General features: G+C 43.6%; 5 protein-coding genes across 11 annotated transcripts; 3 read left to right on the top strand and 2 right to left on the bottom strand.

The window, feature by feature from the left end:
* Positions 1-40: 40 nt before the first annotated feature.
* bag6 (BCL2 associated athanogene 6) lies at positions 41-10,413 on the top strand. 5 transcript variants are annotated; one of them, XR_008952261.1, is made up of 25 exons: positions 41-196; positions 762-855; positions 937-1,054; positions 1,610-1,824; positions 2,900-2,971; positions 3,046-3,168; positions 3,259-3,452; positions 3,540-3,672; positions 4,002-4,202; positions 4,326-4,539; positions 4,788-4,838; positions 5,065-5,420; positions 5,524-5,602; positions 5,928-6,283; positions 6,839-7,094; positions 7,444-7,613; positions 7,720-7,773; positions 7,941-8,049; positions 8,133-8,257; positions 8,713-8,847; positions 9,000-9,056; positions 9,130-9,339; positions 9,456-9,591; positions 9,671-9,817; positions 9,950-10,117. XR_008952261.1 is itself a non-coding variant. In XM_057044445.1 (25 exons), the coding sequence occupies exons 2-25, from the start codon at positions 775-777 to the stop codon at positions 10,043-10,045; spliced, it is 3,528 nt and encodes a 1,175-aa protein (XP_056900425.1). In that variant the 5' UTR covers positions 41-196; positions 762-774; the 3' UTR covers positions 10,046-10,413. The 5 variants fall into 5 exon arrangements, 4 of the variants coding, with proteins under 4 accessions (XP_056900425.1, XP_056900423.1, XP_056900426.1 ...); XM_057044445.1 differs by having other exon boundaries at positions 4,326-4,407; positions 9,484-9,591; positions 9,950-10,413; XM_057044443.1 differs by having other exon boundaries at positions 9,484-9,591; positions 9,950-10,413.
* A 587-nt stretch (positions 10,414-11,000) lies between these two features.
* Positions 11,001-13,335, bottom strand: tspan13a (tetraspanin 13a). The gene is made up of 6 exons (XM_057044452.1): positions 13,130-13,335; positions 12,297-12,464; positions 12,022-12,102; positions 11,828-11,941; positions 11,548-11,673; positions 11,001-11,479 (listed from the first exon to the last, which is right to left on the bottom strand). The coding sequence occupies exons 1-6, from the start codon at positions 13,190-13,192 to the stop codon at positions 11,405-11,407; spliced, it is 627 nt and encodes a 208-aa protein (XP_056900432.1). The 5' UTR covers positions 13,193-13,335; the 3' UTR covers positions 11,001-11,404.
* Positions 13,336-13,770: 435 nt separating this feature from the next.
* Positions 13,771-17,487, top strand: LOC130532117 (C-type lectin domain family 4 member M-like). Its single transcript, XM_057044451.1, has 7 exons — positions 13,771-13,947; positions 14,335-14,403; positions 14,474-14,593; positions 14,668-14,841; positions 15,413-15,573; positions 15,743-15,864; positions 16,322-17,487. Exons 1-7 carry the CDS (start codon positions 13,887-13,889, stop codon positions 16,467-16,469), a joined length of 855 nt encoding a protein of 284 aa, XP_056900431.1. The 5' UTR covers positions 13,771-13,886; the 3' UTR covers positions 16,470-17,487.
* A 2,081-nt stretch (positions 17,488-19,568) lies between these two features.
* On the top strand, positions 19,569-23,980 carry LOC130532116 (regenerating islet-derived protein 4-like). 3 transcript variants are annotated; one of them, XM_057044450.1, is made up of 7 exons: positions 19,569-19,728; positions 20,842-20,910; positions 20,982-21,101; positions 21,176-21,349; positions 21,899-22,059; positions 22,229-22,350; positions 23,093-23,980. In XM_057044450.1, the coding sequence occupies exons 1-7, from the start codon at positions 19,668-19,670 to the stop codon at positions 23,139-23,141; spliced, it is 756 nt and encodes a 251-aa protein (XP_056900430.1). In that variant the 5' UTR covers positions 19,569-19,667; the 3' UTR covers positions 23,142-23,980. The 3 variants fall into 3 exon arrangements, with proteins under 3 accessions (XP_056900430.1, XP_056900428.1, XP_056900429.1); XM_057044448.1 differs by having other exon boundaries at positions 19,571-19,728; positions 22,808-23,980; XM_057044449.1 differs by lacking the exon at positions 19,569-19,728 and adding an exon at positions 20,325-20,408 and having other exon boundaries at positions 22,808-23,980.
* Position 23,981: 1 nt separating this feature from the next.
* Positions 23,982-26,316, bottom strand: LOC130532120 (pituitary tumor-transforming gene 1 protein-interacting protein-like). The gene is made up of 6 exons (XM_057044454.1): positions 26,119-26,316; positions 25,895-25,941; positions 25,163-25,271; positions 24,981-25,092; positions 24,855-24,889; positions 23,982-24,752 (listed from the first exon to the last, which is right to left on the bottom strand). The coding sequence occupies exons 1-6, from the start codon at positions 26,222-26,224 to the stop codon at positions 24,703-24,705; spliced, it is 459 nt and encodes a 152-aa protein (XP_056900434.1). The 5' UTR covers positions 26,225-26,316; the 3' UTR covers positions 23,982-24,702.
* Positions 26,317-26,451: the final 135 nt, after the last annotated feature.

The raw sequence follows: 26,451 nt of genomic DNA, 5'->3' as shown, positions 1-26,451 counted from the left end.
ATAAATTTATGGGCGTGTTTTGCTGTAATCGTCGCTTGTAGGGGGCGCGGTTAACCGGCATGCATTGCGCGGTGTTCGCAGGCGATTGAACCTGCGCAGGATCGTCTGGTCTTATACACCATCTTTGCATGTTATTTGACGTAAAGCTTAAAACGCACACACTGGATATTTTGGGAAAATTAGTGTCAATTTGAAGGTAACGGACAGTCGGTAGCCTTGAGTGGATATAAAAACGATATGCTGCTTTGTCAGTGATGTAATAGCCATATTTGTAACGCTAGTTTTATTAGGACTTAGCTTAGCCTTCATAGCACATACGTTCGCTGCCTTTCAGGATTTAAGCTAAGCTAACTATAGCTAAAAGCTATTTTTCATAATGGTACCTCGTTGACTTTAGCATTGCATGTCACTTTTTTAATTGTTAAAGTAATGACAATGTACGATGGTGACTTGGCACCATGATTGAGATTATGTCAGTTATCTTAATGTAACGCTTTTAACGCGGTATAGCAACAGATATAATGCTAACGTTGCATTGCAGGTAAACAGTTCGCTTAATCTTGTAGAACGATTACGCATTTAAGTCCAAAAACAGATGATTAAATCACATTTTTTCATCATGTCATAATAGTTAAAACCAGCTCTTAAAAAATGACATTTAATTCACCTATGAGTTTGTCCCTTGTCCTCGGTTGTTTTCATATTGCCTCATATATTTCTGTTACTTCCTATGTCAATAATATTGGCCTCAACCCACACAGATACAGAAGCACAATGGAGGAACAAGCTGCAGACGTAGAGGTGACGGTTAAAACTTTAGACTCCCAAAGCAGAACCTATACTGTTGCACCTCAGGTAATTTTAACAAATACTACAAGAACATTTTCAGTCACTCCGTGATTGTTTTAAATGTATATATTCCATCTTTTTTGGCAGTTGACTGTGAAAGAGTTCAAGGAACATATTGCTCCTTCAGTGGGTATCCCTGTGGACAAACAGAGACTGATCTACCAAGGAAGAGTCTTGCAGGATGACAGGACTCTGGCTGACTACAGTACGTCGTCACACACTCTATATGCCAATATGTTTTGGCATATAATGTTTTAGCCATTTTTTCTTCTCCAGAGCTAGAAATTCAGTGTAAAACTGTAAAGGAAAGGCAAATTTAAGGGTAGAGTAGGACCTGTTTAAGTTAGAAAAACAAACATTAAAATTGCAGTGTTTACAAAATCTTGCACACAGCCTTACTGATACCTAACAATGAGGAGCACAGGTTGAGCACAACATGTTTCTTGCTGTTTACAGTTGGGTTAACTGTCAACACCAAAAGCACCATTAACCTCTCAAAGCATATTTGCTTTGTTTTGGTCACTACTGTATATAGAACGTCACCTAAAACAATCTGGGGGAAAGATGTAGCTGTTCGTACTTCTGTATTAATGAATGTAGTAACATCAAAATGATTAAAAATATGAAGATGTATAAAAAGAACCACATCTTTTAGATGCAACAGGGAGGCTTTAAACCTGCCATCAGCTGCTTTAAAATGAGAGTGAGTTATTTAAATCTGAGGTCGTTATATACTACCGTAAGTATTTTTCTGTTCAAGATGTGGGTGGCAAGGTGATTCACCTCGTAGAACGGGCACCTCCACCACCATCCCAGTCCAACTCGGGAACAGGAGGCTCTACAACAGACAGTGGGGCCGCCTCAAGCTCCCAGGGGCCATCTACAATGCCCCCACACGATCGCAATGCTAACAGCTATGTAATGCTCGGCACCTTCAATCTACCTGTTAACATCATGGACCCTCAGCAGATACAGGTATGTTACTGAGGTCACAGACACTCTGTCGAATTTAGTGCTGGAAATTGAGTTATATTATGTTACAAATGCAGGATTATGGTTATGTTAGAAATCCCTCTGGTACCGATGCGTTATTAATCAGGAAATCCGCTGATGTGAATTAGTTGGCTTGAGTTTAGGACTGCAGCTATCGAATATTTTGGTAATCGAGTATTCTATCAGATATGCCACCGATTAATCGAGTAATTGGATAAAGCATACTTTTGCTTAATTAAAGCCGATTATAAATATAAAATAGAAAACGAGACAGATTACTTAATAACAACCAATTAGTTTCCTTTTTATTTTATTTAGAGGCATAGCATGCAAAGTAGTAAACCAACACAAAATTAAATTAAAATATATAAAATGATTTCTCAATTATTTTTTTAAGTATCAAAGATAAAAAATGAGAGAACTCGAGATATTTTTTACATGGACAGAACGCAGGCTCATTCACCATGTTTTGTTCTTTTATTCCACAAATTCTGAAAATTCTGAACTATGCTGCTCTTTTCTCTTCATTGCTGAATGCAGGATGAACATCTGGAATACTGCAGTTAGCATTAGACATTAAGGTCATATTGAATATTAACACTATAAGGCTTTTTACTCTGTCAGCATCACATCCCACTCTCTTGGATTTGCTAATGGGCTCATCCATCCATCAAATCAATCAATCTTTATTTATACACCGTCTGTTACAATCAAAATTGTTTCTAGACCCTCTACAGAATCCCAGGGCCTGATCGCCAACAAACAACAGTAGCAGGAAAAACTCCCCTTTAACAGGAAGAAACCTTGAGCAGGACCAGGCTCATGTAGGGGGACCCTCCTGCTGATGGGGGGCTGGGTAGAGAGGGAGGAGAAGAGGGGGAGAAGAGAATAGGCAGAGATCATGCAAGTACATTAATTATAACAAACTGCTGGTATAAGAGTTGGTCTGCGCGGCTTGCTGTTAATCGATGAATATTTGGAAAACCAAATTGCCAATTTGCTTCCGAAATGTTGGTTGATCCATCCCGTCAGTTTTTTTTTTGTGATTTGTGTTTAGAGTGCCGTCCAGCAGATGGTATCTGGGATGGGAGAGAATGCCAGGAATCTCAGAGTCACGACAAGTGCAGGGGTAAGATTCATATCTATTAACTGCATGTAAGCATTCAAAACACAATTCACTGACTGTTGCTTTACATTATTCAGAACAACGGGTCAGTAAATGTGCACATTGACTTGGACCAACATGTGCAGAGTGAACCAAGGTTAAGGCTGGTACTGGCTGAGAACCTGCTGAGAGATATCAGTAATGTTGTCCAAAGAATGGAGGTAAAACTTCATAGAATTCCTAGAACAAAGATTTAAAGAAAACCTGCTTCATTGGGAACAAAGCTTCATGGTTCTGTGTGTCTCTTTCAGGGTCAGTCAGGTGACTCTTCCACTCAGTTAGATTCAAGTCCTGCTTCTGCTGCTGCTCCTCCTTCATCTTCATCAACCACCTCCACACCATCTCCTTCTCAGCCTATGGACACCTCCCCACCTCCAACAACCCCCCCACCTCCACCTACCTCTTCCACACAGTCAGATGCACCAACACCCCAACCTGGACCTAAGTAAGACAAGCCAATAACTTTTGTGTGGATGATCTCCCACAGCACCAGTTGTGTTACTAATACTGGCATTGGCCATTCTTTTTTTAGTCATCCCAGCCCAGCTGAACTGGCAGAGATGTTGTCTGAACTGCAGAGGATGGAGGAAAGACTTCAGCCTTTCATTCAGAGAGCTCACGCAATCCTGGAAACTGCGACCAACGCAGAATACAACAACCACGCTGTAGGATTCACATCATTCAAATCCAATTTTGTGAAATGCTTTTGGCTGTTGTCATAACTTGGTGTTATTATGTGTGAGTTCTTGTACTTAGTGTGGTCTAAAATACAACTAACCTCCAATGTTAGGACATTTTGGCTAGTCCTCACTTCAAAAGTGTTTCTATGTCCAGTGTCATGGCCTTGTGTGCTTGGCCTTAGATATCTTGATAGTCAATTTTTGCATATTTTGCAACGCCCTTGTCTCAGGCGTTCCTAGTCATTTCATCTCATTTTCATGTTGCTGCTGTTGGTTCAGATTTGCATTTGTCTGTTACTCTCTTTTTGCCACAGGAAAGGGAGGAGGACCAACGTATTCTCGTCCTAACATTCGAGGCTCTTCGCCTTCTTGGAAATGCCATTGTGGCTCTCAGTGATCTGCGGCTGAACCTTTTGGGCCCCGCGCCCCGGCACCTTCATGTGCTCAGGCCCTTCTCTCACTATGCTCCTTCAGTCGCTCTGCCTGGAGCTGTGCACCACCACATCCCAGTGCAAGTCAGTAAACGCAAGCACATATTTACGCTTGAAAATCTGAGCTATTGTTTAATGAATAACGTTGGGTCGTCTACATGGCTACTACTGTAAAACCTCTGTACCATGCCTGTGCCCGTGTTTTAGATGAACCTGGGTGCCACGATGACGAGCAACATGGAGGGACAAGCTTCAACCCCACCATCATCCAACCAGACGGAGCAGGCAGGTCAGGGACAGACCTACCCCCCACAGACTGCCCCGTCCAATCAACAGACTGGACAGGGACAGGCTGGTCCCCGGGTTATCAGGATCAGCCACCAGGCTGTCCCTGTGGTCATGATGCAGATGAACACGGACGGTGTGTTGTCCCATACCCACCACAGATGAAATGCTTTACTGTGTATGACACCCTGCAGGCCAGCAGTGCAGCCCTTCATAGAATCTGACAGCATATTCTCTGCACTGCTGCCTCACCAGTTTTTAAGTAGTGAGGTTTTGCATTCCATATCTTTGAATTAGCTTTTCCCCCTTTTTCAGCAAACACTTCTGTAGTTCAGAATTTGCTGGCTTTTAAGTCAAACTCCATGTCTGTTTTTGTATATGCAGGCCCAGGTACAAATCTTGCAGCACTTGGACTACAAATACCTGGACAACCAGGTAAATGACAGGCAAATTTACTGGCAACCTCCATTTTGCATTGCCTAGTCAATTCTTTCCCTTTTTTCCAAGACATTCAGACAATTAAACCTTTATGTAGGATTTGAATCTCTGGCCTTTAGTTGTTTTTTTTGTTTGTTTTTGTTTTTGTCCGAAAATCCTTCATATTTTCTCCTGCTAAAAAAAAAGACATTTTGTTAATTATTTCTTTTCCCCATCATTGTAGGTGCTCTTCCACCTGACTTTATGCGGAATCTTATGCAGCAAATCAGTCAGTATGCAGCTGCTGTAGCTACCAATGCCGCTACGTCTGCCACTGCTGCGACAGGCCAGCCAGTCCCACCTCAGCCCACCCCTCCTGGCCACAGCTTCACAGCCAACTCTTCCACAACCACTACAGGCCCGAACACACCCACTACGACCCCCACTGCTCCCCCGCCACCTCCTAATAGCGGTCAGCCCCACGCCAGAGTTGTATTTACTCGACCCTCATTCACACCCAACATTCCTCCTTCAGCCTTCGGCACCCGTGGCACCACAATCAATGTGAGGGCCACCATGCCAGGCCAGCAGCCGGGACAGGTGAGAATGGTTTTATGATGTTAAATCTAGCACTGGTTTTGTGGGCCGCGTGTCCCCATGATTAGCAGTTTTGACTAAGCTGACTAGTTGATGTTCTCCACAGGCATTTAACCCTGCTGCTCTCAACCAGATGATCAGTGGGTTGGTAGGACAGCTCCTGCTTCCGGGACAAATGGGGCCAAGTATGTTGGTTTTCGTACCACCTCATTAGTGTAGTTCTTGGGCTCGGTGGTAATATTGATATTGTATCATGAGACCATTTATCTCAGAGTGGCCAGTAGATGAACATAAATCAGAAAGAAAAAGAAAATTCATGTGAAAATCCTGTTATAGCATCACTCATTAATCTGTGTATAGTCGTGAAGGTCAGCATATACACAAACTGTACACAGTGTGACCTTTTAAGTTTTGTTTAGTGCAGGTGAAGTAACTGTAATTGGATATTTCACTGTAACATTTATAAATGGAGCTATTGTTGGTAATAATCACATTTTCTATATTTTTCAGCTGCTCAAACTGCCACATCCTCCCCTTCCTCCACTTCCACTTCCTCCTCATCCTTATTTTCCTCTTCATCATCGTCGTCGTCCTCCTCCTCTTCTTCTCAAGCCTCTTCCTCCTCCTTTTCTTTTTCCACCATGGGTCCGTCTCCTTCACCTGATGCAAATGCTGGCAGCAATAGTGAAGCCAACTCCGCTGAGTCCCTACCCCAGGAGATGCCCCCAGACCTCCGGCAGCTGCTGGGTTCTGTCTTCGGAGTAGCCGGTGGAGCTGGCGCAACCTCTGTGGGGGCTCCTACGATCACTGTCACCACAACAGGGGTCCCAGGATTCATTCAGGGAGTGAGTGAGTTCATGCAGCAGGTCAGTGTTGGACAGCTCTACCTAACTACTAAAACTACTGACAACAGTCCTGGAGGTGACAGTCCTGAAAAGATTGTGTGGTCTCCATCTTAAAAAGCTATTTCAGAAGGTTGTAATGTAAACATCAAGTTAAAAAGCAGCAGGACTCTGTCCGTTAAAATAACATTAGGTTAAACTAAAAATTGTTGAGTCGTTGCTCTGCTTTTGCTTGTCAGACAGTGAATAAAGCAGCACATTTTCAGTAGCTGCATTCATACTTTTCACTTCAACAGGAGTCTGTCAGTGTGGTGATGTGATGACGGTACACATGTAACACACCTGCAGTTTTATTTTGCTGCATGACATGTTGCCATTGTAATATTGACATTGAGCAGAGCGTTTGCCCTTGTAACATGTAATATCATGTCTGTGAGCTCAAGCACATGTCTATCATGTTGAACAGCTGTGTTTTTTTACTTATTGTGTTGATCTTTATAACCTGGGCTCGGGGATATTTATACCTATGTGTCTGGTGCCATTCTTAGTGTAAAGACATCCCTTGTCCTTGACTTTTAGGCCTCCCAGCCCATCTTTTCTCCGCCTCCACCTCCATCCGGTGCCAGTCGTGCTGCAGGACCAAACCCTACACCTAATCCTCCTGGTGCAGCTGAATCGCTCAACCCAGAACTCTTCACAGAAATCGTCCGTGGGGTCCTGAGTACCATGATGGGCTCTTTGGGTCAGGCTCAGAATGATACAGAAAGCATCGCCCAGTTCATGCAAAGGCTCTCCCAGGCAACTAACATCTTCATTAGTCCCGAGGACCCTACTGGTAAATCTCAACCTCACATGTGAATCATGCTGATTATGCCTCTCGTATCAATAAATCGTTACCTTCCAGTAGGGCTGGACATTTCCAGGAACCTCACACTTCAGTACATTTGGGTGAAATGGGATCTATGAAGAAGTCTGTTATCATGATTTCTCTCCTTGTGTCCATGGGTCACTATTTTTTTCCCACTATAAGCATTTAAGCAGCCCAACATGAATCCAAAACGTCCAACCATCTGTTTTTTACTGGTCTTTAAAACCTCTGAGTCTTTTTAGGAATTGATATGGAACTCCCAAGACTGCATTAACTGGTTGAATCAATGTCTGGCCTTTGCTTTTCCTGTGCTCAGGATTTTTTGGAGAGCTGCTGATGTTGGTGTGCCAGACTTTCACCATGTCAGACCTGGTGATGCTGCTTCACGGGCAGCATCAGCCGCTCGGCCGCATCCAGCCACAGCTGTTCCAGTTCTTCACCCAGAACTACCTTAATGGCAGAGAGCCGTCTGATGAGAACATCTCCGTCAGTACCTCAGATTCAGTCCTCACAAACGTGTAGATGAAGCTCACAGTTTAACTTTTCGTATTTCAAAGACATCTTCTGCTTTCTTGCTTGTGCTTCCTTCCAGGCTGCTGCCAACAGCCTGGTCAATGAGCTGGAGGAATACATCACTGAGAGCTTTGTAAGTTCTTCATCTCCACTTTCAACCGAGAGTAATCATCATTTTATGGTGGTCGATAAACGTCTGTAATCCACTTGCATAAATCACAGCGAGGAACCAGAAGCACAGGCCACCATATATGTCGATAGTTGTGTTGTAGCCTTTCAGAACCGTTGCTCTCTCCTCAGAGAGAGTCTTCAGTCACAGTTCTGGAGGGTGTTGATGCCACTCAGACCAACATGTCCTTCTTCAGACAGCAGCTGCAGCTCTTTGCCACACACATTCTGCGTTGCACTGGTACAGTTTCCAGTTTTTTTGACGCAAAAATCATTTGCCTTTATGTGTGTATGTAACATGCTCGGGACATTCTCCTCATTCAGATGAGTCCTTTGGGCCCCGGCTCCTACAGATGTGTAACCAGGCCCTCTTTGAGTGTCTGGCTCTCAATTTGCATTGTTTGAGAGGAGACCAGAGAGCTCTTACTGCCGTCATCAACCACCGAATAGTGAGTTTATGTTCCCTCACAAGCTTTTCCTCTGTCTTGTCATAATCCATTAATATTTGGATTGTTATTGTAGTGCCGCTGAGCAAGTAGCAGAGCTAGAAACTGTGCTAAATCACCCAGCATTTAAGGAGAAAGACCAGTAAACGAGGTGATGGGAAATGCTAATGAATAGAGACCCTAACGTCTAAAGTAGATGCCACACACTCACATATATAGTGAATTATCAAATAAAGAAACAAAATTACATTAATTATATTGGTAATAAAAGACTCGCAAAAGTACATTTGGAAGCAGCGAGACCAGGACTGTCTTTAAACGTAAACATTGTTGTGGGTTTCCCTCAAGGACATGACTTTCAGACAAAAAAAACCCCAAATCTACCAAAAAAATATGAGCAAAGCTGGTAAAAGCTATATTTACTGTATCTAAAGGCTTCTCTTCCTTTGTTTCCCCAGCGGAGGATGTCAAGCGACATCAGCCCCAGTCTGGTCAACTGGATGACCAGTATGATGACCATGAGGCTGCAAGTCATTCTGGAGCACATGCCCATCACGCAGGAGCAGATCCAGGCCTACATCGTCCACACGAAGGTGACGGACCTGTGGCTGCCAGCCTGGAGCTCTTTGGCTCCTGTAGACGCAATGTTGCACCTTTTCAGAGATGCTTCTGATGTCTGTTACATATCCTGTTACTTCAGGAGTCTAACATGGCTGGTAAATAATGGATGGCATTCTTTTGACAGAGAGATCAGTCGCCCGCAACTGGTGCACAAGAGCCCGACGCAGCACAAAGTGCAACAGTAAGTGTGGCGTGGCCCCAAGATCTTGGAAGTGCCGCGGCCCTTGGCTTCACTGCTGTCCTTTCTTCTAAAGAATGGTGAAGGCCTCTCCCCAGCCGCAGCCACCACAGCGGAGGAGGCCATGTCGGTGTCACCTGAGCCGAGGGCGTCGTCACGGGACGTCAGAGTGGTGCCAGGTGACCTGGGAGGAACCGCAGCGTTAGGCAGCGAAGCAGCAGGAGCGGAGGGAGGAAGTGAGGAGTCTGCTCAGGAGTCGGAGGCTTGGGCAGCAGCCGTCCCCCCTGTGAGAGCCCCACGACTCACACACACACACACACACACCCATTACAGCTACTTGGTATCCAAAATAATCGACCGGCAGCGTTTTAAATCATTCATCTCCCATTAACAAACAATGAGGTTTGCCCTGACCTGGATGTTGTCGTAGGAATGGGTTCCCATCATCAGACATGACATCATGACCCAGAGGAAGATGAAGGCTCAGCCTCCGCTGTCCGACGCCTATTTGCACGGCATGCCAGCTAAACGCAGAAAGGTAACGAGCAGCTTGGACCTGGCTTCTTCACAGGCGTGCTGTGGTCCCTCCCTCCTGTAAGACCGGTGTTTGCCTTCAGACAGGGCAGAGTGGTGAGAACCTGCTGTCCCTCTCTGACGCTGTGAGCCAGGCAGCGAGGACGGCGGGGGTGAAGCCCATTACCTCACCCGAACAACTGCAGGAAGACCTGGAAACCCAGGAGCTGAAGGAAGCATATTCAGACCAGGTAACCGAACCCTGACGGCGCCCTCACGTCCACGCTGGTCTAATCTAATCGCGCCACCTCGGCCTGAAGAGCGCGCTGATTACCATCTGTCATCAACCACCACGTGACCATGTTATTCTTTTTCCCCCTCAGGTCAAAGCAGATATTAAGAGACGAGTGCGAGAAGACTCTGACTTCAACTCTCAGCAGTTCCCCAACGCAGACAGAGCGTTCTCCTCAGACTCTTAACTCGGCTCTTCAGCGCCCCTCCTCTTCAGAAAGTACCGCGTAATCGTGTCGCCTGCAGCCTGTAGACCCCATCATAACCAGTAGCCTGTTGTTGATGCAACTTCTCCCCCCAGTGCCTATTTATTTGTTTAATACGCTCCAGTCTTTATTGCACCGGATTTTATTCTTTTTTCCCTCCCCCTCAATAGATGTCTATATCTGTTTTTCTTGGCTCTCTTCTCCCCTCGTTGCTTCTCCAGGATCAAATGTGGACTCTGATCACATCAGTAGAGTGCTTCCTTGCTTATTCAGTCTAGAGTAAACTTTTACGTGATGACCATGCTGTTTGGTAAAAATAAACTTAATAAAAGTCTTATACAATAAGAGTATCACTGATTTGATGGAATGTTTGTAGGAAGACTCCTTAGCTAATAAACCTGAGGAATTATGTTGTATCAACCTGAATATTACAAATTCCGCACATCAAAACTCCTTTTTTGAGTTATTTTGCCATGTTTAACAGGTGCTTGTCAACATCTGCTCCACAAAAAGATGGATAAATAACAAACTATTGAGACAAGGTTCTTCTTCCTTTTAAATACTTCGACTGTTTCTAGCTTGTTTTTCCCTCTGTGGCATCAGAGATGCCAGGGAAAGTGGAACGAAGTGTCCTGCCACCTTAGTGCTGACTTCAGGTTGGGGAACAGGTCAGACGGCCCGGCGGGAGCATTGTTGGCTCCTTCAGTGGAATCTGAGCTGCAGTTCCTGCTCAGCGTCCTGTTTGGCATGAGGAAGCGTTCAGTCACGTTGAAATGGACATCAGCTGACACCGTTCCCACCAACGAACACCAGCTGTGACAATCGGGAGGTGTTTTCACACTAAAAAGTTCAGGAAGTCAGACTCCTGTGTGTGTGTGTGTGTGTGTGTGTGTGTTTTCAGTCTCTAACGGTGTTGAACACACTCACCCTGCTATCATTGTGCTAACATGCTCTTTATTTGCATAAGGTGTGTGACCGGCGAGCACAGCTGGAGCTGACTTACACCAGAGGGATGAATAAGAACAATCACGTTGGTGGGCTAAATAAACAAAACTGTCCTTTACAACCAGACAAAACAAGATTAGGTCGGTTCCGACACATCGTGTTTATTCTGTTTCAGCCTTCAGGTGATCATTTCCTTCGATGTCGATAGAATAAGCGAAATATTGAACAGTTAGAATCAGGCAGGAGTCCCGACGCTCTTCTACTCCATGTTTAAATACAGATTTGAGGCACTACAACCACCACAGCACTAACGGCAGCTAAAAGGGGCAGTTAGAGGCTGCAGAAGTGGGATCTACGGTTGAGGAACATCAGTCCTTCAATGCTTTTCACAGACAGCTAGAGAAAGGCTCCGGGATTGGACCGAGGATCCTTGGTGTTCCTGTACTTGTGGGCCAGCCACACTCCAAAGATCTGCAGGGAGAACCAACCCTTTAAGATCCCACATTTGTAAAAACTTGAATCTGCATCCTTTTACGGACCTCCGTGAAACTGAAGAAGAGTCCGACGCCACCCACGAACCGCAGAACCTTGCCTGCGTGTTCCTGCATGATGCTGGAACACGTCTGACAAGACGGAGACGGAGACGGAGAGCTGCGAAAGCAGGACTTGAGAGAAGAAGACAGACGCGTCATAAAAATCCACAATAGCATCGATCAGTGGTTCAACTCATGAAGGAGTGAATCTAGCGATGAGGGAAGGACAGAGGAGACGAGATTGAACTGGTTTGGAAGGGCGAAAGAATCCCCCAAATTCACTCACAGCAGCACAGGTGCTGTTGGAGTCAAAGCTGGAGAAGCCGCAACAGTTGAGGGTTTTCTCCACGTCCCTCTGAGTGGCCTCCGATTTGTTCCACCCAACCTCCAGCAGGTGATTCTAGGGAAGGAAAAGGTCGCTGGCGTGATGTTTGGTTAAAAAACCGAATTTGAGAAAAGGGAGTAAAGGTGAAGACCCACCTGCTGCTCTTTATTCAGGGCCAAACAAGCACAGGACACAGAAAACTGGAGCACAAACACTAGGAACAGAATGATCATGTACTGGAACAGGTTTAGGAAAGAACCGCTGCAGGGCTGATTTATGGAGGACAGCAAATTCAGTTATAGTCAAGATTCTGTTACTCTTCCATCCCAAACTGGGAAATTTGACACTTCAGACCCTTTCCCTCAGAATTAAAACAAAAGAAATCATCTTTACAACCTTCAAATAGCCATTAAGCGGACGTGAAGGATACGAAGAACAGCAGAACCTGGTGATGCTTCAGGGCGCCGCAAAGACCCACCAGGGCCACCAAGAGCAGGAAGATCCCCACGCCCATGACCGCGGCCACCACTCTGATGCTGGAGACCATCCCCAGCCACTTACCCCAGGCCACCGCGCCGATCATCAGCAGGCTCACCATCTGAGCGGCAACACACACACACACACACACACACACCACACACACACACACACACACAGGTCAGCAGGTGTCACGTCCCTGCTGGGCTGGACAAAGTTTCATCACGACCATCATAGTGTCTCTCATTATAATCCAGAACACACACACACCTGTGTGTTTGGCCTAATTACACAGGTGAGGATTAATCAGCACATTTTCCAGGAGTTTAACTCCCAACATTTATGTGTTTTATCTGCGACAGTATTGTGAAAATACCCTAAATTAACTCGGGCAGTATTTCAGGAACTCGAACTTTGAGAGTTGGATTCATTCTACTGTATTTTTAAACGTCTTTTTGGATGTCGGAACAGAATCGGCCAAATAAATGGCGGCGGAGTGAAAGCAGCAGATATTTTCCATCATTTTAACGCGCGTTAGTGAACTTGGCTCTTCCGTCCCAGCGACCTTTACCTGGCAGCACAATGTTCACGGAGCACCTGCTGCTTCTCCAACAAGGAAAAACGGGAAATAAACTCCTCCTTTGCTGTCGGAGCGGGTCTAAATTCCAAAAACAACGCCCGAGTTTTTAAATATGTCCCTTTCATTTTGCTCCGTGTGTCAATTAACGCAACGCAAAAGAAAAGGGCTTTTTTTTCTTTTTTTTTTAAAAAAGATGTTTTACTCACGCAATAAAGAATATTGAGCGCGCAGAGGGTGTTCTTGGAGCAAACGTATCCCCCGCAAACCATCGTGTCCCCTGGGACGATCCTCAACCTTAATATCGGGAGCTGATCGAGAGCAGCGCAGCAGGGATCAGAATAATCGATCCGATCTGCAACAACCGGAAAAGACGTCGGCGTTTCCTGAACAGCGCCACCTGCAGGACGATCAACAAAATCGCACTTTTACGCCTTTTTTTGGGTCCATATGACTTTTTATTTTTATCGAGTCCTCTAAGAAAGAGACCTTTCTGCGGATGAAAACCAAGCGTTAATCCATTTTTTATTTTCATTTTTGCTTGACTGAGCTCTTGGTCTCTCCCTTGTGGCCACACCCGTGAAGTGCGTGGTCAGCCTGTCAGTTAACGCATTTATATTTATTTTGCTCAAAACTCCACTATTCGCAGAAAATATTAATAAATGTACTTACCTTTACTGACATGTTTAATGCCTGTAAAGTATTTGAAGGATTTTAATCAATTCTAACGTGGCTGTAGAAACCTCTGAAGAATTAACTGAAGCATGAATAAGCATGCACACACACACACACACACACACACACACCACACACACACACACCACACACACACACACACACACACACACAGGAAGCAGAAGTGAATGGTGAATTTGTGTCTTTGTCACAACCTCATTTGGGTGAAAAGGCCCCATTTTAAATCTAGTTCAGACTGTGGTCGGAGGGTTAACCAGGACTGACCAGATAATGGAGGAAGAACTGAATTATGTGACGCCAACTTTCAAGAGGGATGGTGCTCCTGCACGTGGTGAGTTTTACATTCATGGTATTGTCACAACTCTGGAAGTTTATGCTAATCCAACTAATGAGGATTTGATCCCAGCCTGAGCTGTAATGTAGCTCTAAACCACAGTAAGATAGTAAAACACAAAAATCAGGGTCTGTTCTGCTCCACATGAAGTCAAATGAGATTTCGTGAGCAGCGTTTTCATCTTTTTGGTCTTTTTAGTTGGTGGCTTTTTTGTGGTATTTTGATGTGATAATAAAAGTGAATGTTTTAGAATTAGTGCATTTTTAAAGGTTTTTGATGCACTTAATTAATAGATTTTGAACATTAGATCAGAGTCATGCTGGTGAACTAAGGGAAAGGAAAATCATACATTTAATTTCAGCTAAAATTATTTTTGTTTTGCAGAGGAAGCCTCGTCTGTAATCTACGATCAGGTGTTGGTCAATATTGGTCGTGAAAACACCATCACACCAGGTAAATATATCACTAAATGACAGGTTTTTTTTCCTTTACCTCTATTACAAAACCCCATTTGTGCACTTAGAAAATCCTTCTGAAAAGAGGGAAGGAGGTTACCTCCAACCTCTGCTCTGTGTGCTGGCAGCAGCTCTGGGAATCGTCTGTGTTATTCTGGTATCTGTCATCATTATGCTGAGCAACCGCAGTAAGTCAGCCAGCTCTGAAGGGCCCGACCATAAGGAGGAAGCGAGAAACGTAACAGCTTCTGTCTCGTTTCAGTCTCTGCAGTGAAATCTGAACAGGAAAGAGAAATCAAGAACTTTACAACACAGGTTCTGCAGCTGGGGAGGAAGACAGAGGAGATCGCCAGAGACAGAGACCAGCTCAACTGGACCCTCGGAGTCATCCTCCAGTACGACGTCTTTTCAGTCAATGTGCACTGCCCACAGAGAGGTGAGAGCACCTCACACTCATCTGCTCATCCCCCCCACCCCACCACCACCGAACCTGGTGCACATGTTAGTAGAGCAAGAGGGTGTGAAAGTGTGTGTCTGCGGCTCCCCAGACCTAGTAGATGATGACACAGGAGGCTCTGAACCTTCAGCATCACCTCAAACACCAGGAACACGTAAAAAGAAAAGGCAAAGAAAAGCTTTAAAGCTGTTATGATATATATAATCTATATATTTACATACCTGCCAAAACTGGGCTGCCAAAGAGGGAGGTGTTCTGGGGGCTGGTCGGAAACCACAAACTATTTACAAGTTGTCAACAAAATGATGTTTAATGAGCTTTAAATCCGTAACCACACTGAAATGCACCTCACTGCAGAATTAACCTCCCTAAATATGTGTGTGTGTGTGTGTGTGTGTGTGTGTGTGTGTGTGTGTGTGTGTGTGTGTCCATGATTGCAGTCTTCCTGGTTCAATAGGGAACTGTTTTAATGTTTTCCCCCACGATGGAAAATTGTAAACCTCAAACATAGTCGAGATGAAATGGATTTTAATTCTCTTGTTCTCTACAGTGTGCAAACCTTGTGAAGACGGCTGGATTCGATTTAAGTCAAACTGTTACCTGTTTCAAGAATCTTCATATTACTACCACTGGAGGAGTTGGGAAGGGAGCCGCAAGAAATGCAACGAGATGATGGCAGATCTGGTGATGATTGAAAGCCTGGAGGAGCAGGTGAGATCCCTTTCAGCTGGTTCATTCACAAAAATGGAGGAAAAATGGACAAAAATACCTCTTCACCATGTTGGAAAATGTGCCCCTTTACCGCTGTAAGGGTTTATCTTTGCTCTGGTTTCTGCTTTGCTGTATAATACCCATCATCAATGTTGTGTCACAAATGTAGGAATTCATCAATAACTACACAGAGGGATATAATGATGACGCTCACGGCTACTGGATCGGGCTGAGCAACAATAACATAAACGGAACGTGGATGTGGATCAACGGTAGCAATTTCACTGTGGAGTAAGTACAAAAAGATGCCATCAGGCTCCTGCTATCACCTCTGATGGGATCCCCTGAGATAAAATGGTATGATCAGATGAACAGATTTGATATGAGTGATCCCCGTTTTACTGTATGAGGTCAGTCAAATTGAATTTACCAGCCTCTTGGTGCAAAATGATACCTGCTGATTAGCCTCACAGACATTAGCTCAGCTTTAACAGCTCAGGAGATCCACTTTGAGATCCTGCGTCCACTTTCTAATGAAACAAGACCTGACCCGTCCAAAGTTTTTAGCTGAAAGGAAACACAATTTATTACATGGTTTTGAGATATTTATTCCACTTAAACACATGAACCAAGTTAAAGAGGGTGTTGTGTATAGTCTTTATTGAGTAATACAGGAAAAACTGAAAACTTCAGTGACAGCCGTAGCTTGTTTTCTCAGATTATTCATTCATTCATTCATTGTCTGCAGGTACTGGCAGACACAACAACCTCGCTATAAAGTTTCCTGTGCACTAACTCTGCCAAAAGCAAAGCCATTGGCCAACTGGGGGAAAGCAGCCTGTGACATGAGGAACCGCTGGATTTGTAAAAAAAAGGCCTTAATCAAATTCGACTAGGTCTAGTAGAGTAGAAATGTCTTTATTATAGTTAATAAGATCGCCATGTTTACATGCCTGCGTAGAGCGTTTTGCCTGTACACGGGAGTGGACTCTACCTGCTGTTGAAATGTTGCCTCCGCTCCGACAGGTGGCGATGTGAGCGCTTTCGGCCTGCAGGTCATTTCCGGTGGTTTGATGACGTCACACGGGAGCAGCAACAATTTAGTAATTGGAAACCACCATCGATATATACACGTATACGTGTGTATATATCGGTATGCAGGGCGATGGTCAATGCTACAAATCTGTCGATATCGCGCTTTCTGCCCCAGAAGAGATGTTTTCGCCATGTTCGCCCAGTTTCTGTCAAGAGTTGATCTGTTTACCTTTTTAGACTTCCGGGTCAGCTTTGGAGCGGCGCTTCAGCGGCCGTGTCTCAGTGTTTGCTGAAACTTTTCAGAGCAGCAAACACGTTAACATGTATTTATAAGTCCGGTTTTAGTTGGACTCAGTCAGGGATTCGGGTTTCTAGATGGCAAGTGAAGAGCCTTAAAGGTTTTTGGGTCATTTATCGTGGACCCATGACCGAGGTCGAAGTTTTTTGGTCTTATCTTTTGGTGATGAATCGCCGTTCACACACTTTCACCTCTTATCCAAGATGCTTCTTCAGTTCTGAATTAACTGGGGGAGGAGTCGTTTTCAGGACTTTCCAGGGATCCCTCTTCACACCCAACATCACACGATAACTGGGATGATCTTACCTTTAATAATGCAAATTACCGCCAATGACTGCTTTCAGTCAGCCAGCAGCATTTATTACCGGTAATGCGGGACTCTCACCATCTAATTTAAAAAGGAAACTTTTGAAGGAATTCCAGTTGCATTTTTGACCTGGATGACTGAGAACATTCATCAGCATCATCTTTGCTTTTGGAAAACGTAAACTTTCTAGTAAAGTGAGAAATCACTAAAATTTGCTCAGCACCAATGCACGTGTGTTAATTACTTGAAAAATAATTAAAACCTGACAACTGAAGTTGATGTTTACAGCTTTAATCTCATAACGATGTCCAGTGAAAGATGATAGGAATAACAAAAAAACATTAAAAACAATCACTTTATTTCAAATATCGATTGGTCACAATGCTACGTCTCATGATTAGATGATGGGATAAACAAAACCAAGAAATAAAGATTTGGGCCACTTTCATCTGCAGTGTGAACAAAGTCGGAACCAGACAGCTGCTACATGCCAGGATTTTATCCAGTAGTTGTAAAAGCTATTCTGATCTACTCTGGTACATTAACATTCCATTGTGTTCATGGACCTGTCCAGTGTCTCTTATCGTTCTGATTTTAAAAAGCCTACAGGAAGTTTCATTCATCCACTCTCAATTTCAGTTGGTCTATTAAAGAAGAAAAACACAATTAATGTGCAGGAATAGGGTACAGTCTTAAACAATGTGCATAAATCACCAAAGGACATTTATTCTGCAGGGGCTCAGAGGAAACCCAGGACGTCTCTGGGGTAACCAGTCTGCCCACTGAGCTCCAGCCCCCCCAGGCGAAGAATCATATCGTTAAAAGCGACATCTAATTCTCAAAGCACAGTTTTCAAACTTCAACTGACCGCTAACTCAAAAGAGTCCTATTTTTATTTTTTTAGAAAAAAGCATCGTTTATCAGGTCAGTGTGAAACTAAAACAGAAGGCCGACTGTGAGGAAGCACCAACGGCTGCTTCACTCATTCTCAAACCTGCTGTACAGGTGATCACCGTCACGTTTCAAACCTACACAGGAAACAGAAAAAACAGTAACCTCAATACATACATACCATACCATACCATTACACACACACACACACACACACACACAGGTCAGCAGGTGTCACATCCCTGCTGGGCTGGACAAAGTTTCATCACGACCATCATAGTGTCTCTCATTATAATCCAGAACACACACACACACACACTGTGTGTTTTGGCCTAATTACACAGGTGAGGATTAATCAGCACATTTTCCAGGAGTTTAACTCCCAACATTCATGTGTTTTATCTGCGACAGTATTGTGAAAATACCCTAAATTAACTCGGGCAGTATTTCAGGAACTCGAACTTTGAGAGTTGGATTCATTCTACTGTATTTTTCAACGTCTTTTTGGATGTCGGAACAGAATCGGCCAAATAAATGGCGGCGGAGTCAAAGCAGCAGATATTTTCCATCATTTTAACGCGCGTTAGTGAACTTGGCTCTTCCGTCCCAGCGACCTTTACCTGGCAGCACAATGTTCACGGAGCACCTGCTGCTTCTCCAACAAGGAAAAACGGGAAATAAACTCCTCCTTTGCTGTCGGAGCGGGTCTAAATTCCAAAAACAACGCCCGAGTTTTTAAATATGTCCCTTTCATTTTGCTCCGTGTGTCAATTAACGCAACGCAAAACAAGAAAAAGGCTTTTTTTTTTTTTTTTTTTTTTAAAAAAAGAAGATGTTTTACTCACACAATAAAGAATATTGAGCGCGCAGAGGGTGTTCTTGGAGCAAACGTGTCCCCCGCAAACCATCGTGTCCCCTGGGACGATCCTCAACCTTAAATATCGGGAGCTGATCGAGAGCAGCGCAGCAGGGATCAGAATAATCGATCCGATCTGCAACAACCGGAAAAGACGTCGGCGTTTCCTGAACAGCGCCACCTGCAGGACGATCAACAAAATCGCACTTTTACGCCTTTTTTGGTCCATATGACTTTTTATTTTTATCGAGTCCTCTAAGAAAGAGACCTTTCTGCGGATGAAAACCAAGCGTTAATCCATTTTTTATTTTCATTTTTGCTTGACTGAGCTCTTGGTCTCTCCCTTGTGGCCACACCCGTGAAGTGCGTGGTCAGCCTGTCAGTTAACGCATTTATATTTATTTTGCTCAAAACTCCACTATTCGCAGAAGATATTAATAAATGTACTTACCTTTACTGACATGTTTAATGCCTGTAAAGTATTTGAAGGATTTTAATAAATTCTAATGTGGCTGTAGAAACTTCTGAAGAATTAACTGAAGCATGAATAAGCGTGCGCGGGCGCACACACACACACACACACACACACAGGAAGCAGAAGTGAATGGTGAATTTGTGTCTTTGTCACAACCTCATTTGGGTGAAAAGGCCCCATTTTAAATCTAGTTCAGACTGTGGTCGGAGGGTTAACCAGGACTGACCAGATAATGGAGGAAGAACTGAATTATGTGATGCCAACTTTCAAGAGGGATGGTGCTCGTGCACGTGGTGAGTTTTACATTCATGGTATTGTCACAACTCTGGAAGTTTATGCTAATCCAACTAATGAGGATTTGATTCAAGATTCAAGATTCAAGAGTACTTTATTGATCCCTTTAGGGGGTGTCCACCAGGGAAATTAGCATCTCCAAAGATCTACAAGCATCTACAAAATTTCCCACCACCATTTCACCCCATCAAACCTATTAAAGATAATAAAAATATAATAAAATAAGAAATAAAATAGAATAAATTAAAAATAGAATATGAATATAAATATAGAACTATAATGATTCCAGCCTGAGATGTAATGTAGCTCTAAACCACAGTAAGATAGTAAAACACAAAAATCAGGGTCTGTTCTGCTCCACATGAAGTCAAATGAGATTTTGTGAGCAGCGTTTTCATCTTTTTGGTCTTTTTAGTTGGTGGCTTTTTTGTGGTATTTTGATGTGATAATAAAAGTGAATGTTTTAGAATTAGTGCATTAGTGCCTCTTAATTCCCCGCGTCCACATATGTGGACATCACATTTTGGGCTAGATTTCCCACAGTAATTAATTCTGCTTAACTGGGTCCTGATGGCCACATATGTGGACACTTACACCGAGTACTACACCATACTGTGAAAAATGGCGAAGAACACGTTCGAAAATTCTGGTAGCCACTCCAAACAAAAATATCGACCAGGTAAGAAGTCCAGTCAAATTTAATGGCTTATTCTTGTTTAGATTTGCATATAAGCATTGTAAGTTTGCTATGGCATGCAAATTTGACAAACTTTAGTAAAAGTAACGATGTAATATGCTGCTAAACACGATGTACACATATGTGTACAGTGGGACCGAACCCCTATTTTTTTCACTTGTGAAAAAAAAAAGTGAAGCCTCACGAAGCACTGAGGCTTCACCACTTCACCACTTTCCTAACAATTGTGTCGAAAAAGATTCAAAGCTTCGAGACTTCAGTGATGGGGACATCTGGTGGACAACTGGTGCATTTTTAAAGGTTTTTGATGCACTTAATTAATAGATTTTGAACATTAGATCAGAGTCATGCTGGTGAACTAAGGGAAAGGAAAATCATACATTTAATTTCAGCTAAAATTATTTTTGTTTTGCAGAGGAAGCCTCCTTTGTAATCTACGATCAGGTGTTGGTCAATATTGGTCGTGAAAACACCATCACACCAGGTAAATATATCACTAAATGACAGGTTTTTTTTTCCTTTACCTCTATTACAAAACCCCATTTGTGCACTTAGAAAATCCTTCTGAAAAGAGGGAAGGAGGTCACCTCCAACCTCTGCTCTGTGTGCTGGCAGCAGCTCTGGGAATCGTCTGTGTTATTCTGGTATCTGTCATCATTATGCTGAGCAACCGCAGTAAGTCAGCCAGCTCTGAAGGGCCCGACCATAAGGAGGAAGCGGGAAACGTAACAGCTTCTGTCTCGTCTCAGTCGGTGCAGTGAAATCTGAACAGGAAAGAGAAATCAAGAACTTTACAACACAGGTTCTGCAGCTGGGGAGGAAGACAGAGGAGATCGCCAGAGACAGAGACCTGCTCAACTGGACCCTCGGAGTCATCCTCCAGTACGACGTCTTTTCAGTCAATGTGCACTGCCCACAGAGAGGTGAGAGCACCTCACACTCATCTGCTCATCCCCCCCACCCCACCACCACCGAACCTGGTGCACATGTTAGTAGAGCAAGAGGGTGTGAAAGTGTGTGTCTGCGGCTCCCCAGACCTAGTAGATGATGACACAGGAGGCTCTGAACCTTCAGCATCACCTCAAACACCAGGAACACGTAAAAAGAAAAGGCAAAGAAAAGCTTTAAAGCTGTTATGATATATATAATCTATATATTTACATACCTGCCAAAACTGGGCTGCCAAAGAGGGAGGTGTTCTGGGGGCTGGTCGGAAACCACAAACTATTTACAAGTTGTCAACAAAATGATGTTTAATGAGCTTTAAATCCGTAACCACACTGAAATGCACCTCACTGCAGAATTAACCTCCCTAAATATGTGTGTGTGTGTGTGTGTGTGTGTGTGTGTCCATGATTGCAGTCTTCCTGGTTCAATAGGGAACTGTTTTAATGTTTTCCCCCACGATGGAAAATTGTAAACCTCAAACATAGTCGAGATAAAATGGATTTTAATTCTCTTGTTCTCTACAGTGTGCAAACCTTGTGAAGACGGCTGGATTCGATTTAAGTCAAACTGTTACCTGTTTCAAGAATCTTCATATTACTACCACTGGAGGAGTTGGGAAGGGAGCCGCAAGAAATGCAACGAGATGATGGCAGATCTGGTGATGATTGAAAGCCTGGAGGAGCAGGTGAGATCCCTTTCAGCTGGTTCATTCACAAAAATGGAGGAAAAATGGACAAAAATACCTCTTCACCATATTGGAAAATGTGCCCCTTTACCGCTGTAAGGGTTTATCTTTGCTCTGGTTTCTGCTTTGCTGTATAATACCCATCATCAATGTTGTGTCACAAATGTAGGAATTCATCAATAACTACACAAAGGGATATAATGATGACGCTCACGGCTACTGGATCGGGCTGAGCAACAATAACATAAACGGAACGTGGATGTGGATCAACGGTAGCAATTTCACTGTGGAGTAAGTACAAAAAGATGCCATCAAGCTCCTGCTATCACCTCTGATGGGATCCCCTGAGATAAAATGGTATGATCAGATGAACAGATTTGATATGAGTGATCCCCGTTTTACTGTATGAGGTCAGTCAAATTGAATTTACCAGCCTCTTGGTGCAAAATGATACCTGCTGATTAGCCTCACAGACATTAGCTCAGCTTTAACAGCTCAGGAGATCCACTTTGAGATCCTGCAGTCCACTTTCTAATGAAACAAGACCTGACCCGTCCAAAGTTTTTAGCTGAAAGGAAACACAATTTATTACATGGTTTTGAGATATTATTCCACTTAAACACATGAACCAAGTTAAAGAGGGTGTTGTGTATAGTCTTTATTGAGTAATACAGGAAAAACTGAAAACTTCAGTGACAGCCGTAGCTTGTTTTCTCAGATTATTCATTCATTCATTCATTGTCTGCAGGTACTGGCAGACACAACAACCTCGCTATAAAGTTTCCTGTGCACTAACTCTGCCAAAAGCAAAGCCATTGGCCAACTGGGGGAAAGCAGCCTGTGACATGAAGAACCGCTGGATTTGTAAAAAAAAGGCCTTAATCAAATTCGACTAGGTCTAGTAGAGTAGAAATGTCTTTATTATAGTTAATAAGATATATAATCGCCATGTTTACATGCCTGCGTAGAGCGTTTTGCCTGTACACGGGAGTGGACTCTACCTGCTGTTGAAATGTTGCCTCCGCTCCGACAGGTGGCGATGTGAGCGCTTTCGGCCTGGCAGGTCATTTCCGGTGGTCTGATGACGTCACACGGGAGCAGCAACAATTTAGTAATTGGAAACCACCATCGATATATACACGTATACGTGTGTATATATCGGTATGCAGGGCGATGGTCAATGCTACAAATCTGTCGATATCGCGCTTTCTGCCCCAGAAGAGATGTTTTCGCCATGTTCGCCCAGTTTCTGTCAAAAGTTGATCTGTTTACCTTTTTAGACTTCCGGGTCAGCTTTGGAGCGGCGCTTCAGCGGCCGTGTCTCAGTGTTTGCTGAAACTTTTCAGAGCAGCAAACACGTTAACATGTATTTATAAGTCCGGTTTTAGTTGGACTCAGTCAGGGATTCGGGTTTCTAGATGGCAAGTGAAGAGTCTTAAAGGTTTTTGGGTCATTTATCGTGGACCCATGACCGAGGTCGAAGTTTTTTGGTCTTATCTTTTGGTGATGAATCGCCGTTCACACCTTTCACCTCTTATCCAAGATGCTTCTTCAGTTCTGAATTAACTGGGGGAGGAGTCGTTTTCAGGACTTTCCTGGGATCCCTCTTCACACCCAACATCACACGATAACTGGGATGATCTTACCTTTAATAATGCAAATTACCGCCAATGACTGCTTTCAGTCAGCCAGCAGCATTTATTACCGGTAATGCGGGACTCCCACCATCTAATTTAAAAAGGAAACTTTTGAAGGAATTCCAGTTGCATTTTTGACCTGGATGACTGAGAACATTCATCAGCATCATCTTTGCTTTTGGAAAACGTAAACTTTCTAGTAAAGTGAGAAATCACTAAAATTTGCTCAGCACCAATGCACGTGTGTTAATTACTTGAAAAATAATTAAAACCTGACAACTGAAGTTGATGTTTACAGCTTTAATCTCATAACAATGTCCAGTGAAAGATGATAGGAATAACAAAAAAACATTAAAAACAATCACTTTATTTCAAATATCGATTGGTCACAATGCTACGTCTCATGATTAGATGATGGGATAAACAAAACCAAGAAATAAAGATTTGGGCCACTTTCATCTGCAGTGTGAACAAAGCCGGAACCAGACAGCTGCTACATGCCAGGATTTTATCCAGTAGTTGTAAAAGCTATTCTGATCTACTCTGGTACATTAACATTCCATTGTGTTCATGGACCTGTCCAGTGTCTCCTATCGTTCTGATTTTAAAAAGCCTACAGGAAGTTTCATTCATCCACTCTCAATCCTTGTTCATTTCAATTTCAGTTGGTCTATTAAAGAAGAAAAACACGATTTAATGTGCAGGAATAGGGTACAGTCTTAAACAATGTGCATAAATCACCAAAGGACATTTATTCTGCAGGGGCTCAGAGGAAACCCAGGACGTCTCTGGGGTAACCAGTCTGCCCACTGAGCTCCAGCCCCCCAGGCGAAGAATCATATCGTTAAAAGCGACATCTAATTCTCAAAGCACAGTTTCCAAACTTCAACTGACCGCTGACTCAAAAGAGTCCTATTTTTATTTTTTTTTAGAAAAAAGCGTCGTTTATCAGGTCAGTGTGAAACTAAAACAGAAGGCCGACTGTGAGGAAGCACCAACGGCTGCTTCACTCATTCTCAAACCTGCTGTACAGGTGATCACCGTCACGTTTCAAACCTACACAGGAAACAGAAAAAACAGAAACCTCAATACATACATACCATACCACACACACACACACACACACACACACACACACACACACACGTAGATAGATACCTTTCGTGTCATTAAATGGTATTCGGCGCAATCTCCTGCAAGAGAACATCAACAGTCGGTTTAATAGAGATGTATATACACACAGATATGGATACATGTATACGTATACGTTCTGAGGAAGCCCACCTGGAGCGCCGTCTCATGCAACAGCAGCAGCAGTAGCAACAGCATATGGTGACAGCCAGGACGATGATGCCAGCCACGACCCCCAGAGTGATGACCAGCGCTTCAAAGTTGACTGGATAATTAAAGAGTAATTAGATAGGAATCACGTTCTCAGGTGATGTTCTAAGTGAGTCAAAACTCACTCCAACACATCCCCCATCTGGCCTGGGATAGCGGGCACAGCGAGGACGGAGGTATTAACCAGCTGACTGGGTAATATGTGCAGTTGTTGGTGCTGAAGCACCAGAAACACTGTGAAGAAGAAACATTTTCAGATCGATGGGTTTTAAATTGCAGTTATTCAGATTTAAAAAAACCCAAAACAAAACAGGAAGTGAATGTTATTAAGGAAAGTTTATCAAAGAAACTAATGGTCTGTCCTGTTTGTTTTAAAAACACATTAAAAAGAGACTAATATACGTCATTTAACTGCAACAACAAAATATGTAAATTATATTTTTTTTAAAGACTTTTGTAAACAAAGAAGAGAGTCAACCATGTGCAAATAGCTACTCTACACCACAAAATACTTGTTTTACGGAGGAAAAAGTGTACAAAGTTATGCAAAAGCAGGTTTGTAGCAAAGTGTTGGGTCAGTGTTGTAGTCGAGGGATTAAATTTAACGTCCAAATCTTGTTCAAACCCGAGTCAACACCTTTTGAACTGAATCAGAGACCAAATTCCCCAAAACACTTCCCAGAATAAAACACCACCAACAATACTCTGCAGCAACCTGTCTGTCTCGACATGTTTTGCAAGACGGGGACTGTTTGCTTTCTTAGTTATTGATGGCGAAACTGAATAAAAGCTTGTGAACCCTGCAGTGTGATCAGGATCAGAGGTGGATCAGAGGTGGTTCGGAGGTGCTGCCGTACCCTGGTGTACTGCAGACAGTCGTCACAGCTTGTGAAGGCAGAACAAGCTGAAAAGCAAGAGGCAGAAATGAAACTAAGAATGGAAGCGCCCCGACTGGGCTGTCAGCTGTTTGTCAGCCAGCAAAACTGTTTTTCTGTTCAGAGATTTCAGCACATAACGCCTCAAACGAGTTGTAGCGAGAAATACGCAAACCTACTGAGAATAAACACATTTGGCAACTTACGCGTTGGTGGCGGCGAAAGAGTCTGACTTTGTCCGAGACCAACAAGCAGCACAGCGATGATAAAAACTGTCTGCAGACTCAGGCCGTCAGCTTTTAAACACCCCATGGTTGGAAATGTAGGAAAGCGGAGCAAACGCGCACAGCTGCTGTCGTTCGGCTTCCTGCTTTGCGCATGCGCAGCTGCGTCCTGCGGTCATCGGGGCGCGGAGCTGCTCTCTGAGTTAAACGGTTGCTCAGCAAATCTAATCTAATATCTTTCTTCCTTGTTCATAAACAGCCTCTTCATTTTTATTGCGTGTATCAAATTCCAAAACAAGTCCAAAACAATCCCAG

The sequence above is a fragment of the Takifugu flavidus genome, chromosome 10, assembly GCF_003711565.1.
Source record: "Takifugu flavidus isolate HTHZ2018 chromosome 10, ASM371156v2, whole genome shotgun sequence".
Lineage (NCBI taxonomy): Eukaryota > Metazoa > Chordata > Actinopteri > Tetraodontiformes > Tetraodontidae > Takifugu > Takifugu flavidus.
The sequence above is the reverse complement of the archived record's forward strand: the minus strand, read 5'-3'. Positions and strand labels throughout refer to the sequence as shown.

Coding starts and splice junctions, on each gene's coding strand:
- bag6 (XM_057044443.1), top strand. CDS start 775: ATGGAGGAACAAGCTGCAGACGTAGAGGTGACGGTTAAAACTTTAGAC. Junction 7,095..7,443: donor TAGTCCCGAGGACCCTACTG/GTAAATCTCAAC, acceptor TCCTGTGCTCAG/GATTTTTTGGAGAGCTGCTG. Junction 7,614..7,719: donor CGTCTGATGAGAACATCTCC/GTCAGTACCTCA, acceptor GCTTCCTTCCAG/GCTGCTGCCAACAGCCTGGT.
- tspan13a (XM_057044452.1), bottom strand. CDS start 13,192: ATGGTTTGCGGGGGATACGTTTGCTCCAAGAACACCCTCTGCGCGCTC. Junction 11,942..12,021: donor CCCTGAATAAAGAGCAGCAG/GTGGGTCTTCAC, acceptor TTCCTTCCCTAG/AATCACCTGCTGGAGGTTGG. Junction 11,480..11,547: donor TCTTCTTCAGTTTCACGGAG/GTCCGTAAAAGG, acceptor TTCTCCCTGCAG/ATCTTTGGAGTGTGGCTGGC.
- LOC130532117 (XM_057044451.1), top strand. CDS start 13,887: ATGGAGGAAGAACTGAATTATGTGACGCCAACTTTCAAGAGGGATGGT. Junction 14,404..14,473: donor TGAAAACACCATCACACCAG/GTAAATATATCA, acceptor TTGTGCACTTAG/AAAATCCTTCTGAAAAGAGG. Junction 14,594..14,667: donor CATTATGCTGAGCAACCGCA/GTAAGTCAGCCA, acceptor GTCTCGTTTCAG/TCTCTGCAGTGAAATCTGAA.
- LOC130532116 (XM_057044448.1), top strand. CDS start 19,668: ATGGAGGAAGAACTGAATTATGTGATGCCAACTTTCAAGAGGGATGGT. Junction 20,911..20,981: donor TGAAAACACCATCACACCAG/GTAAATATATCA, acceptor TTGTGCACTTAG/AAAATCCTTCTGAAAAGAGG. Junction 22,351..22,807: donor GGTAGCAATTTCACTGTGGA/GTAAGTACAAAA, acceptor CATTGTCTGCAG/GTACTGGCAGACACAACAAC.
- LOC130532120 (XM_057044454.1), bottom strand. CDS start 26,224: ATGGGGTGTTTAAAAGCTGACGGCCTGAGTCTGCAGACAGTTTTTATC. Junction 25,942..26,118: donor TCTTTCGCCGCCACCAACGC/GTAAGTTGCCAA, acceptor CTTGCTTTTCAG/CTTGTTCTGCCTTCACAAGC. Junction 24,890..24,980: donor TGCATGAGACGGCGCTCCAG/GTGGGCTTCCTC, acceptor GTTCTCTTGCAG/GAGATTGCGCCGAATACCAT.